Source organism: Micropterus dolomieu, unplaced genomic scaffold (assembly GCF_021292245.1).
Source record: "Micropterus dolomieu isolate WLL.071019.BEF.003 ecotype Adirondacks unplaced genomic scaffold, ASM2129224v1 scaffold_152, whole genome shotgun sequence".
In the NCBI taxonomy this organism is placed as follows: domain Eukaryota; kingdom Metazoa; phylum Chordata; class Actinopteri; order Centrarchiformes; family Centrarchidae; genus Micropterus; species Micropterus dolomieu.
The window spans coordinates 1-12,999 of record NW_025744145.1 but is presented as its reverse complement, the minus strand read 5'-3'; the positions used below and the strand labels follow the sequence as shown (position 1 = coordinate 12,999).

At 43.9% G+C, this 12,999-nt stretch overlaps 1 protein-coding gene across 1 annotated transcript; it reads right to left on the bottom strand.

The window, feature by feature from the left end:
- Nucleotides 1-998: 998 nt before the first annotated feature.
- On the bottom strand, nucleotides 999-12,999 carry LOC123967220 (histone-lysine N-methyltransferase 2D-like). The gene is made up of 16 exons (XM_046043266.1): nucleotides 10,198-12,999; nucleotides 9,939-10,088; nucleotides 9,675-9,839; nucleotides 9,383-9,530; nucleotides 9,203-9,284; nucleotides 8,933-9,105; nucleotides 8,651-8,775; nucleotides 8,424-8,559; nucleotides 7,969-8,090; nucleotides 6,477-7,851; nucleotides 6,234-6,370; nucleotides 5,309-5,439; nucleotides 4,573-4,858; nucleotides 4,282-4,355; nucleotides 4,076-4,184; nucleotides 999-3,969 (listed from the first exon to the last, which is right to left on the bottom strand). Exons 1-16 carry the CDS (start codon nucleotides 12,997-12,999, stop codon nucleotides 3,877-3,879), a joined length of 6,108 nt encoding a protein of 2,035 aa, XP_045899222.1. The 3' UTR covers nucleotides 999-3,876.

The following is a 12,999-nucleotide window of genomic DNA, read 5'->3' as shown; positions in this document are numbered from 1 at the left end:
CAGATGGTACTACAATGGTCTGCAGTTCTTCCCTAATATTTTATTCTTTTGGTCTTTGATCAGAAGGAATTTCCTCATGATGCTAGTTGTTGAAAGTAGCTTATATGTGATGGTTGATGTTATTATCACCTGCTCTCAATGGAGTGCAGGGCCTTTAAATAATACAAGCACATCTGGAATGTTTTTTTTTCTTGTAAATTTGTGACTTTAATCTCTCTCAATGGCCCTACTTCACCATCGTAGACATCGTGCTTCTTAAGCCATGCATTCTTCTTGTAACTTAACTAGCAACAGTTAATTCTGGGATGCTGGTGTATTATGCCAGTAGCAGCGAAGGTAGCCTCTAGTCTCAGAGATGAGGAGCAGGCCACAGAGGTCTGGTAAACTCACTTCTTTGTAACTCCCCACCCCCAGATGTTTTCCATTTTCAAACTTGTAGTCTTCAGCTGCAAGTGAAGTCACCTGAGGCAATTTATCAAATTTTGTACAGCTCTGGCGCCACAAAAGGCTTTAAACAACTGTTTACAGGCTTTTATGTGTAAAATCGGTGAGTTCCCCTTTAAGAGATCCCTTCCTAAAAGTGTCATTGAAGTGGGAAAATCCAGCCTACACTGAACAAATTTATAAATGCAACACTTGTTTTTGCCCCTATTCATCATGAGCTGAACTCAAAGATCTAACACTTTCTCTATGTACACAAAAGGACTATTTCTCTCATATTGTTCACATTATCTGTCAAAATCTGTGTTAGTGAGCACTTCTCCCTTCTGAGATAATCCATCCACCTCACAGGTGTGGCATATCAAGATGCTGATCAGACAGCATGGGTATTGCACAGGTGTGCCTTAGGCTGGCCACAATGAAAGGCCACTCGAAAATGTGCACAAGACAGTTTCCATGAGAACCTAGAAAATGCCATACGCTGAAAAGACAAGGAAGTTAGTGGATCTTGAGTTAAGATGTATTTTTAAACTTCCTATAAAAATGAAAAATGAGCACATATTTAAAATGCATTTTATTTTCCTTTACAAGAAACAAAAGCAGACAAAGAAATAAGATGAAAGGGGAAAGGGAGTGGGGAAAGCTGTATATAAAGAGATGCAACCTCTGGCGTCCTGAAAAAAATATGTACAATTCAAAATAATATCCATACAAAACATGCCACATACAATAAAAATGATTATATTTATTCATATTCCCTAAAAGTATCTCTGCTGTACAGATGCAACATCTTTTTAAAAAGTAGGTGAGGTTAAAAAAAACCTTCAATTTGAGCAAACTTTTATTAAATTATACGATATGCAGAGAACTTAAATTACGATTCAGAGAAGTTAAAAATTATTCAGGTTAAAATCCAGTGAGCGGCATAATGTCTCGTCATGGTCTTCCCTTGAAATAGAAACATACCAAAAAATATATATATCACTGCTTCAGATACTTGATCAATATCTACCACTTTAGAGAAGTTCTCTGTTTATATTATGAGAGTGCAATTCATTACCAGGTTAAGTATGGGATTAACTTTTGAGTATTACATCATAACATACATTAGGCCAAGTAACCATTTCACAAGGTTTACCAACACATTCACTTCTATAGGGAAGATATAAAAAGCAAAACACTAACAAGATTCTAGGGATTTCAAGATTTTCCATTCAAGAGTATATTAATCCAATTGTGACCGATTAAGGGACAGGTTTTGGTAATCATCAAGCAGTAGCATAAATAAAAAGAAAAATAAACACGAACATTATTACATAAATACAAATGCTATGCACCATTGTACTGCTTTACGCAAGAAGTGATTTTCATGTCTAACTGACGCCCCTCCACATGAATCCAAACAGTTCTGTAATCACACCGGCTTCCCGTCGCAACTGATTGGAGAAAAGACCAGACATTTTCTCATACCTATTTTAACAAACTTGTCTCTGAGAGCTTATAGCAAAAACACTAATAGAAAAACAGGTAAATGCAAAACACTCTGGTTCATATACATAAAGATATTAGTTTGCCATTTTACATATATTTATATTTATATACAGCTTTATCTTTGTTAAAATGATATCCAGTGGTTGATTTTTTTTCTTCAATTTTATTTCTCTACACTTTTTGACTTTGATTACAAAGGGGCTGGATAAAGAGTTGCTGTCCCCTAATGCATATACTATATATACAGTTTGTACAACTTTGCATTTTTAAAATCATGTGAGGTCTTAGGTTAGGGGAAGGAGGAAAGTAGTATGGGAAGGGGGAGTTTTAGTAAAGCTCCCTTTAAAGACTTTTTTCATTCATCTTACATAGAAATGAAAACAAATGCCCTTTTTTCCAATAAGTCTTTCCCTGCCATCTGTTCAGCCTCGAGAGGATAGTACCAGCACTAGAAAAGCACACTACAGGGGAAGTAGAAACACTGCAGGCTGTACTCCGGCAGAGGAAGACTTACTACAGTAAAGTTTAACAACAGTCCACTAAATAATACAGAGAGGAAGAGGCATGATTCAAAGTTTAAGGTTGAGTTGTGAAAAGATTGAGTTGTTGGGGGGGAGGGCAAGGGATAAAAAACATTTAATGGGACAGTAGTCATGCATCCACCGGCTGGTTGTCAAGTGGAACTTCAATGTATGAAGCAACAAGCAAATGTGTGTACTTGGTTAATTCTGGACTTCATAGTCTTCTTCAAAGACTAAGTGTCCAGTGATCCTAGAGCCATTTGCTCACACCGTTACTGTCTTTAAGCATCATAAAACATGGATGTTTTTGTGCTTTCACACAGCTAATGTTTTTGAGAAGCATAAATAAAAAGAGAGAAAAAAAGAAAAAGCTACATCAATATCCAGGATGATTTGGTGGCGTACAGGACACGCCAAGTTTGTGATTGTGATTTTAATGCAATATCTTATCAAAACTGTCATATATTTCCTTTGTATAAACAATTCATGAATAATAATTATGTTGGCTCATTATTGTAAATCATCATCAGCATAGAGTAGATAGAGCAAACCTGCTGCTTAAGATTCCCTGCTTGTCCGAGAAGGCTAAGCCCATAAAAACATTCCCCCTCACCCCTCCCTCCCCCGTTCCACAGTAGCAGTTAACAGTTTTTATACAAAGCAGTCACTTCCCGCTAAATCAATGAGGTAGACTGGGTCCAACTAACCCACCTTGGGACTCCACACAGTCAAAACATCTGGTGCCTCTGGAGCCACATATCAATAGCATCTCAAATTTTATATTAATTTACATCTTTTTTCTCCATCGATCATATGTAGTTCTTACACAGAGCCACATCAAGATTGTCTAGCTAGCCAATATCCGTGTTGTCTTCATTGATGACTTGATGGGAAAGTGCCTTTTTTTTCCTGGGAGGTGAGGGGGAGGTGTGGCCGGGTGGGAGAGGAAATAGGTCCGACTTAAAACATAAAAATGCATCATTAGTTCATTCTTAGTATTCTAAAATGGCTTTTTGTCGAAGCTCCAGGTGAGCTCTGCACTACGAGTATTGATATCAGAGGGTCAGAATCATTTGGTAGATGTTGAGGATTGTTTTCCAGCCACTGCAAGCTTATTGAGAACAGTCAAAGGGGTGGGGGGGAAAAGGGTTTTGGCTGAGGAAAGGGTGAATCACTAGTCCAAACATGAAAGTTAGTCCCACCATCAAGCTGTGGTTGACGGAGGTGGTCGGTTGCTTTTATTGATTAATGCTCTTCAAACCTTTGGCTACAGGTGTTAACGCTTTAAGTCTTTTAATGATGGAGGCCTGCCTTCCTCCACATCTTTCAGAACAGCTTATGCACTGGCTATGTAGGATTCAAAGGCTTTGGCGCAGGAGTGTTCTGGCACCAGAGAGAGGGGAATTCTCCATCCTCCTTCTCGTTAGTTCATCCACTTTCTGCAATTCCAGGCTCCACAATGGCAAGGGATCTTGTGCTGATCGTCCTCGAAATCGAACTGGTAATCGTAGGTCAGCTGGAATTAAGAACACGTTAAGACAGTTACTCAAAATGAACTTTAAAAAAAAAAAAGAAAAAAGAAAAAAAAAAAGTTAGTGAGTCGGTTTTCTAATGTACTGCACCTCTTCTCCCTTGGGGATCCTGCGGCTGGAAATGATGATAATCTTGTCTTCTTTGTCAAACGTTACAACCTCTGCAACACAGTTCGGGGCACAGGAATGGTTGACGTAGCTGGGAAGGAGAAAAAAAGTCAGTTTAAAAAAAAACAACAACAGGTACTAGACTCAAGAGCATACAATGAGGCAACCAATAACAAATCAACACTTACCGAGCTGGGCCACCTGTTAGAGTGGCATCAATCACCTGCTCATTGTTGATGCGGAACATGTAGATCCCGCGATTCTAAGTCAGAAGAAGAACACAGAAAAAAGTTGATCCAAATCTTTAAATTCAAAATAAAAATTATTTTGCAGATCTATATTTCTTGTTGGTCCTGAAATGTGGTCCAGTGGTAGAATAACTGTGTGGCACAGCAGAATAAATATTCCCCCACTCTTTTGTGCATTCCTTAGACTTTAACCCAAAGGCATTTTCAAGTGTCATTGTTTAATTGGCGTACCTGCAACTCATAGATCTTCTCACGGCGATTGGCCACCTCGTTGCGTATGACGGTACCAATGTACTCAATAACCATGGTGTGCTTCTCCAGATCCTTTGCAGCGTACAGACCCAGACCCTGAATGCGGGACCGTGCCAGATACACGTTATTCTTCCACTCAGTCTTCAGGCGCCGATACTGGGACGACTTTGAGTGGACAAACTGCTTGCTGTATGGTGTGTTGAGCTCTCCAGTGAAGGTGCTCTGGTAGGCCTTTGAGACGCTGGTACTATTTAGAGTGTGAGGCCTTGAGACAAAACAGAAAAGAAAATTTGAGTGGGCATTCAGTCAATTTGTAAGATCCATTTTAGAATAATGCAAGGCTGTTTGGTAAACTATACATGGTCCTTAACATTGGACTGCATTGTTAATTTTTAGTTTCATATCAAGAAACTAACTGAAAATTAGAGCAAAGCAATATGTTGCCTGGGAGAGGACAACTTTTAATTACTGACACAATAAGATAAGAATAAAAACTGTATTATTATAATACTTGGCTGATAATTATGCTGAGTTATTGTTCAAAAACTTTAAAATTAAAATCAAGTCTCTTCAACAAGACGCCTTTCGTCAAATGATTTTAGATCATCATCATGTAGGTTTAACTCCGCTTGATAATGTGCCCACCAGAACATATGTGGTGTTACTGTAAAGTATAGCCCCTTGGTGCTTTGTTTCTAAAATAATGCTGCTTTACCTCTTGCATTGTGTGGGGACCTTGGGCTCAGAGCGAGCACAGCCAGTGGGATTGATCATAAGCGGGAGCTCCATCAGAGGGTGCCGGCCATATCGGAACTGGTAGTTCTGGCAATTCTCCACTCCAGGCAACTAAAACGCAACGAATAAACACAAACCGCGTTAATCATGCACACTGATCTACAGTATAACCATTATATCACAGCAGGCTTGTGTGGCTCTTTTGTTGGTTTCCAAAAATGTACCAGATCTACTTCAATATAACAAATAAATTGAAACCTTTTTTTGTCATTAATGGAACTATCTGTTCACTTATTCATAGGTTTCATACTCTCTAACGGCCAGCAAGGGGGGAGTCCGCATAGATGATAATGCAGCATATGCTTTTAGGCGGGACTACCTTGTGATTGACAGGTTGCTACCATGGCAACCTGTGAATCACGAAAGAGGCCACTTAAATTCGCTGCTCTGTGTAAAGTTTTTTATTAACTGGCTGTCAGCAGGAGAGAGAGCAAGTCATGTTACAGTCTGTTAGTATGTTTTGTTTTAAAAGTCAATTGTTTTGTTAACCTTAACCTAATTTTAACTTTGATTACATTTTAGTTTAGTTTTTTTATATCCAGGGTGTATTTAATAACCGATTAAACATGTTAACAGCATAACATAACTTATAAGTCTTTGGTTTTGTTGTAACACTGATAAATCACTTTTGGAAGGAGGGCCAGTAAAAACTGTCTTCAGCCCGTTAAGTTTCAAACCGAATGGCCCGGTGGGGCCAGTTGCAAAAAAGTTTAACATTTAGCCCTGGTTTCCATTAAGAAGGAGATGTAAACCCCAGGTATTTGTGAATATTGTCTTGTTAAGCGCTTCAATTATAACTGGAAAAGAAAGACAAAGTGACATTTTTTCCAGCTGCATGTTCTTACCGACTCAGTGATACGCATGACAGCATGAACCGTGAGGCCATACATCTCCTCTCCCTTGACATGTTCCGTGAACAGCTTCAACATGGATGATTCATCTCGCAGTTTAGCCACCTGCTGAACCACGCGCTCCCAGATCCCTAAAGACAAAGATGGTGAATTAAATACAGTCACTGGTCAAAAGAAATATTTCAAGAGGGAACACTGAGAGATAACGTAAAGTGGGAGCAGTGTACAAGTTCTTACCCTCTGGAGTAGTGTCACGGTACTGCAAATCCTCCATGCCATGCTCCAGAACACGCACCTCAAACAACGGGCGACCGTCATCCTCACTGATGCGGCAGCGATAGCGACAGCGTTTGTTGGGCAGACGCGTGCTCCAGTAGATGCGTGTAGCCTCATAGCCAACAGGGAAGATCGCAGTGGGCGAGTGGAAGTTGGCCATCTGAGAGGGTAGCAACTGGCCAACAGCATGAAAGATGAGACCACCAACACGGAACAGGTGAATACGGTCGCCTCGCTGTAAGATGCTGGCAATCTGTTTCACCTCATCACGCTCAATGTAGACGCGCCGTAAAACGGCAAACGCACTGAGTTCATCTTCACTGGGGCCCTTCAGCTTATGCTGGGTGCACAACATGGTTTTGTCCTTGAAGAACATGCAGCGTGCCCGGATGGCACAGGCAAAGTGGTAGACATTCGGGCAGCGCATTCTGTTGCAGCTGTTGGTGGCACCTGTTTTCTGGCAGTATGCGCAAAGAGTCCGCAATCCGCGACGCAGGGCTACCTCCACATTAATAAGGGCACCCCCCTGTGTCTCATACACCTCTGTGGACCACAGGGCACAGTTGAGGTGCACCCACAGGTCCACATCAATGTTAAGCAACCGGGCAGGCCCATCTGTGGCGCCATCACCTTCCTCATGGCAGAAGCAGCATTTACGTTTATCCCGAGGCAGCTTGTCTGGTCGAAGAGTAATACGCAGGCGTTCCATTAGCTCAGACACCTCACGGCTACTCTCTTTCTTTGAGCCACCCTTACGTATTGAGATGACAATCTGAAGACGCTTCCAGCGAATCCCCTTCCATTTTTTCACTTTAGGATGTACTACCTCCTCATCAGGAGAGAGAGGCCTGCGCTGCTTAACAGCTTTAGGGGAAGACTCCATGTTGCTGGGAGAACCTTCAGGAGGTGGAGCTGGTTCAGTGGCCAAGTCCTCCTCCTTTACAGCAGGTCTCAGATTATCTTCAGTAGGAGCAGTAGGATCTGGAACAGCGGAGGCATTCACTGAATCCGTTACGGTCTCTGGAGCAGCAACTTCAGACTCTGTGACATCAGTTGGTTGAGCAGCTTCAATAAGAGGAACAACATCCTGTTCAGGCTCAGTCTTTATCTGGGCAATGGTGGGACTGGAGGGAGACCGGGATGGAGAAGCTAATTTTTTTTTCGAAAGTTCAGCTTCTGTTGTTGGTACTACGACAGATGGGGGAGGAAGCGGAGGGGACGGTGATGGGGGTGGAGATTCCTCCACTGGTATAGTAGGAAGGTGGCGCACGTCCAAGTCACTTACATTGGTTGTGTAACAGTGTTGGACTGGGTTGTCTTCTTTTTCTGGGAATTCCTGAAAGAAAAATGCACATATGAGATCTACAGCTTTCAAGAAATCTATAAAAACATGGCATGAGATAAGAAAAATCCAATAATTCACACAGTTCTCAAGAGACCTGTAATGACTGACCTGTTTAATAAGTGCCAGAATGTCCACTTGTTTCTTCAATGTACAGCCTGGTAGAGACACATCAAATTGCCTTAGCCACTCATCCTGACTGGGTGAAGCACTGTCTTTTGTACTCAGATCACCTGGAAAACAGGATCAACTTAACATTAGTCTTAATGGACCTAAAAGTCTTGCATTCATGTTTGAGCAATGTAAATATATGATTGTGTCCCTAGCAGTGTAATCACTCTACTGCAGTGACAAAACAAATAGCTGGCAAGCTCGAGCTACACACAAACCATTGACATCACAGGAGGCTCAAAAAGGCCAAAACTACAACATTTGGTTCCTTTTCATGGATGTGTGGCAGTGTGACATGAAAAATGTCTTGAGACAGATTCACACCCTATTATCTTGTTCATCCTAACCCAATGAGACTACAGGTTAGTCCAAAAGAAAAGTCTCTAAATGCATACCTGACTGGTTGGGTGCTTTCCCTGGCCCATCCACTCCAGGCATGTCAGGGTTTTGGGGAGGGAAAGTCACCTCATAAGAACCTGGCATCCTAATGTTAAGCAGCTGGGCCATGGCCATCATCACATGGTTCAGTTTCTGGAAAAAAGAGTCAGATCAAGTTTTTGTTAACTATGCATGAAGATACAGAAAGGCTTAAACGGGGTGCAATGATACCATGGCTTAGTACCTTGGCTGCAGCAGAGGACAATGTGAAGGTAACAGACACTTCATTGCTTTTGGCCTTGTCCCAATGGTTGGATGTGGAAACTGCCTTACTATTGGCTGCTTCAAATGGTTTGTTTTCGGGGAATGCTACAAAAGAAATTGTGTAAATTAATATATAACAATATAAATTGATTTTATGGTAAAATTAAATGAGACTTGAACAATAAAACATAACGCAACACACATTTTGTTTAAAATATTTGCATACACACACAGAGATTACATTTAGAATTTTGCAGAATACCTGGGATGGCAGTGCGAGGTATCAGGGGGATGATGGGGGATATTGCTCTCTCCGTCTCTTCCTCTTTAGGCTCCCGTAGGTGAGGGAAACGTGGGGTTTCATCTCCTACGTTACTCTCAGGGGATGAAGCCGGGATGATGCTTTCTGGGGCATCCTCGTCATCACTCTCCATCCTGTTACAATACATTTCCCTCATTTATAGCCACTCAGCAACAAGAAACCCATGTATTCTGGTTGACAAGGGAACTAAACAGAATCATCCTATTGTACCTGATGTCCTCATTCTGGTTATGTGGTGGGGTGGGGAGAGCTGCTAGAATATCTACACTCTTCACCTCCTCTCTTACAGAATCTGCAGGGAAAGACAAGAGTATTTAGAACTACTGTACAACCGCAGATAAATAAATATTAATGAAAAATATTAATTTCATGCAAAAATTCCTTGTTTACCCATTGGTTCTTCTGGGGGCTCGGTGTCTTTCTGACCCTCAGACAGCACCCCCCCAGGAGTCACTCCATTCAGCAGCTTGTGCTGTACTGAAGGTGGAGGAGTAGGTGGCAGGGAGGATGGGGGTGTTGGTGGGTTGCTGAGGTTACTCTGTAAAAGGCACAAAACAATATCCTCATAAAACAACTTGGGTTTTTTTGAAGACTTTGTTCTTTAAGTAATATTAATCAACAACCAAATGTTGTCAAAGCCTCCAACAGCTAACAATTGATACACATTACAGCTTAGTTATACCTTAGTGAGTAATTGAGAATAGTAGTCTGGGATATTGTCCAGTACTGCATTTCCAAAGGACCCTTTTAGCTGGGCTTTGCCATTGGCTGGGCTGCTTCCAAAAGGGGCAAACAGATCCAGGCTGGCAGTGATTGAAGGCTCCATCAGGGGTAACAGAGAGAGACCCTGGGAGGAAAATGTCCATTAATGTACATATAAAAACCCATTCTTCAAAACATCAATGGGAAAAATCATTTAGGAAATTAATTTCTGCTGTCCTTTTACCTGCTTGAGTTGCTTTATCAGGGCTTCTGCACTTTTTCCAACTTCTTCCTTCTTATTCTTCTTCCGTGCGTTAGGCCCTCGGTCTCCAGCTGCCTTATTAGTGCGCTTTGGCTTTTGTACTGGAGCCCTTTTTGTTATAGACTGTAAATCCTGTAGGGGTCGAGAAAATGAATAAGAGGTGCTTTTCCCACAAACAACAGCATGATGAGGGCAAAAATAATGGATGCAATGAGGAAAGAAAAAAAAACAAAACACATACCTCCATATTTCGTGGAGTCCCTTGAAGTTTTTGCTCAAGCATCGCTAGTTTGCTGTTGATGTGGCCATTGATCTCATTGTGGATGCCGTCAGAAGGCCTCTGAGCACCAAGCTGAAGATTCTTGGTTCTCAAGAGTTTCTGTAATAGTTGCTGTCCAGTCTCAGATCTTGGGCCTTGAGACCCAGGATCTCCAGCCATGTTTCCAGCATTAATAAAGCAAGTGTTGTTCCCGGACGTAATGGCCTCACCCGTCGCTTCTCGCTTTATAGCCCCATTATGAGGCTCTGCCGCGCCATCACACTGAACCTCTCCCGGTTCCTGTTTAATGTTCTGTAGGGTCATTTTGCATAGCTCCCCAACTCTAGAGCCATGGTGTGTGTGAGGAACATGGCTCTCTGTGACCTGTTGCTGAACATTCATGCCTTTCTGTGGACCATTAGGGATATATGATGCTGTCTGAGATGTTTCATTGCCTGCTGTCTGAGTTTCTACTTTCATTCCTGGACAATCAAGTGGACTCTTGGCTCCAGGTGACCTGAGTGGAGATGCCTTGACTTGGCTGTATGGACTTCCCCTTCCAGCCCTACTGTCAACCATAGAAGGTGAGGAGACATGGGATGAATGGGGTGATGCCGAGTGGGCTGGGCTCATGCCAAAGGGACCTCTTGGAGAATATGCATGGGATGGAGAGCCCTGCATCCGGCCTGCTGCAGCTGCCATTAGTGCTTGTTGGTTCTGGTTGGGAGTGGGAGGACGCATCCCCATTGCCTGATTAAATGTGTGCCGTTGTGGATCCCCCGGAGAGTTGGCCAACGGCTGACGTGGAGATGTTGGCCTTACCATACGGCCCTGGTCCATGGGGGAAGGTGGCACCGGTACCTGACCTCTAATCATATGTTGGATCATATCCCCAGCTTGTGGCTGTTGTTGCCCAGGGACCATCATCCCCTGCTGCATCTGAGGAGCAACACCAGGTTGTTGGCCCAACATACCTGGCTGCTGCTGAGCACCCACTGTTCCTGGCTTCCCCATGGCTCCATATGGCATCTGTTGGCCTTCCATCCCTGGCATCTGCCCAACCTGTGGCACCTGCCCTGGTGGCATGTGAGACCTTAATGGATTTTGCTGGCCTTGACCCATTGACATCCGCAGCATTGGTCCATGTTGGAGCTGCCTTTGGGCAATCATGGCCTGGATCTGCTGTATCTGCTGGTTTGGGGGAAGATTGCGGAGATGAGGATTCTGAGCAATAATAGCCTGGATGTTGATAGGGGTGCGGATCTGTCCTGGTGGAAGCACAGGCCTCTGTGCCATCATCCCTTGCTGCTGGGCTCTCAACATGCCCATCATTGCCTGTTGTTTTTGCTGCTGGGCCATCAGAGCTTGCTGTTGCTGACTATGGCCTGTCACAACAGGCTGCGGCTGGCCAGGATGGTTCTGGCCAATGATCTGCTGCTGGATACTAGGATCTTGTGACTGCTGCATGGCATTTTGAACCATTTGCTGCTGTTGTTGATGCTGAGCTAAGAAATCACTTTGTTTCCCTTCCTCTTTAACAGTTATCAAACTGGGATTGTCAATACTGTGGGAACCTTGCCTCTGGAGAGTGAGGGGAAGTTGTCGCTGCTGTTGTTGAAGCACACCAGTTTGTTGGTTTCCAACCAAAACCGTTTGATGCTCAGGTCCAGACTGAGGATTTGATTTTTGCTGGTGGGCCATATAAACCTGGTTTTGATGCTGCTGCTGCTGCTGCTGTTGTAATTGCTGTCTTACCAAGTCAGGTTGATGATCATTTGCAGAGCCTAGTTGGGACATCTGATTGGGAGTGGAGGGCCCACTCTGCTGTGGTGGTGTTCTTGAATCAGGGCTCAGTATCCCACCCTCTTTGGGACCAGAGTCTGTAGCTCCCTGTGGCTGGGGCGTGATACTTCCTGCTGAAGGCGAGGAGCCCATCTGTGGGGTAGAGGGTTGGGAGAGCCCTCCTTGCTCTTGGCTCGAATGACTGATCAACTGGTTTTGTTGTCTTTGCTGTGCTATCTGCTGCTGCTGCAGGTGGGCCAAATTCTTTGCAACATTCTGCTGCTGTTGCTGAGATGCAAGCATGCGTTGGGCCAGAATGTTCTGTTGTTGCGGAGTCAATTGGGCCTGAGTACCCCTGAGGCCAGGATGACCTGGAGATCCAACCATGCCTTGCTGACCCATCACCAGCTGGGGCCGCTGTTGCTGACATGGTGCAACTGGCTGGTTCCTCATAATGCCTGGTTGTGCTGCCATCATGGCTTGAGCATGGTTAATAGGCTGGCCTCCTGCGAGGTTCTGTGGCACCAGAGTCTGGCCTCCAACCATTCCTTGCGGAGCTTGTACCATGCTTTGCTGATTGGCCTGGTTGGCTAGCATTCCCTGTTGAGTGTTTGCTTGTTGGGCCATAAGTGGGTTCCCCATCATACCCGGCTGCGGCTGAGCAATTAAGCCAGACTGTTGATTTGGGTGTGGTATAGGTTGCTGGCCCATCATCACCTGTTGCTGTTGGAGCTTTGCCATCTGCATCCTATGTTGAAGCTGTCTTTCTTGTAGAACCCTGGGGTCTGCACCTTGCATTCCAGGCCCTTGTGGGAAGAATCCTGTTGGAGCCACAGGAGGACCTGGGGCCCTGGCGCCACTGGCTCCGAGAGCGCCAGGAAGCTGGGGTTGAGCTCCACCAATAAAGGGCTGCCCTTGAGGCATCCTGACAGGCATTCCACCTTGGGGCATCATGCCAGGGTGCTGGCCCATTATTGGTGTCCCTTGTTGACCCATCACCAT

Excerpts from the sequence above, each read along its gene's own strand:
- LOC123967220 (XM_046043266.1), bottom strand. The coding sequence starts at position 12,999 with ATGGTGATGGGTCAACAAGGGACACCAATAATGGGCCAGCACCCTGGC. Across the intron at positions 9,531-9,674 it reads ATTCTCAATTACTCACTAAG|AGTAACCTCAGCAACCCACC; the intron begins GTATAACTAAGC and ends TGCCTTTTACAG. Across the intron at positions 8,776-8,932 it reads ACCTCGCACTGCCATCCCAG|CATTCCCCGAAAACAAACCA; the intron begins GTATTCTGCAAA and ends TTTCTTTTGTAG.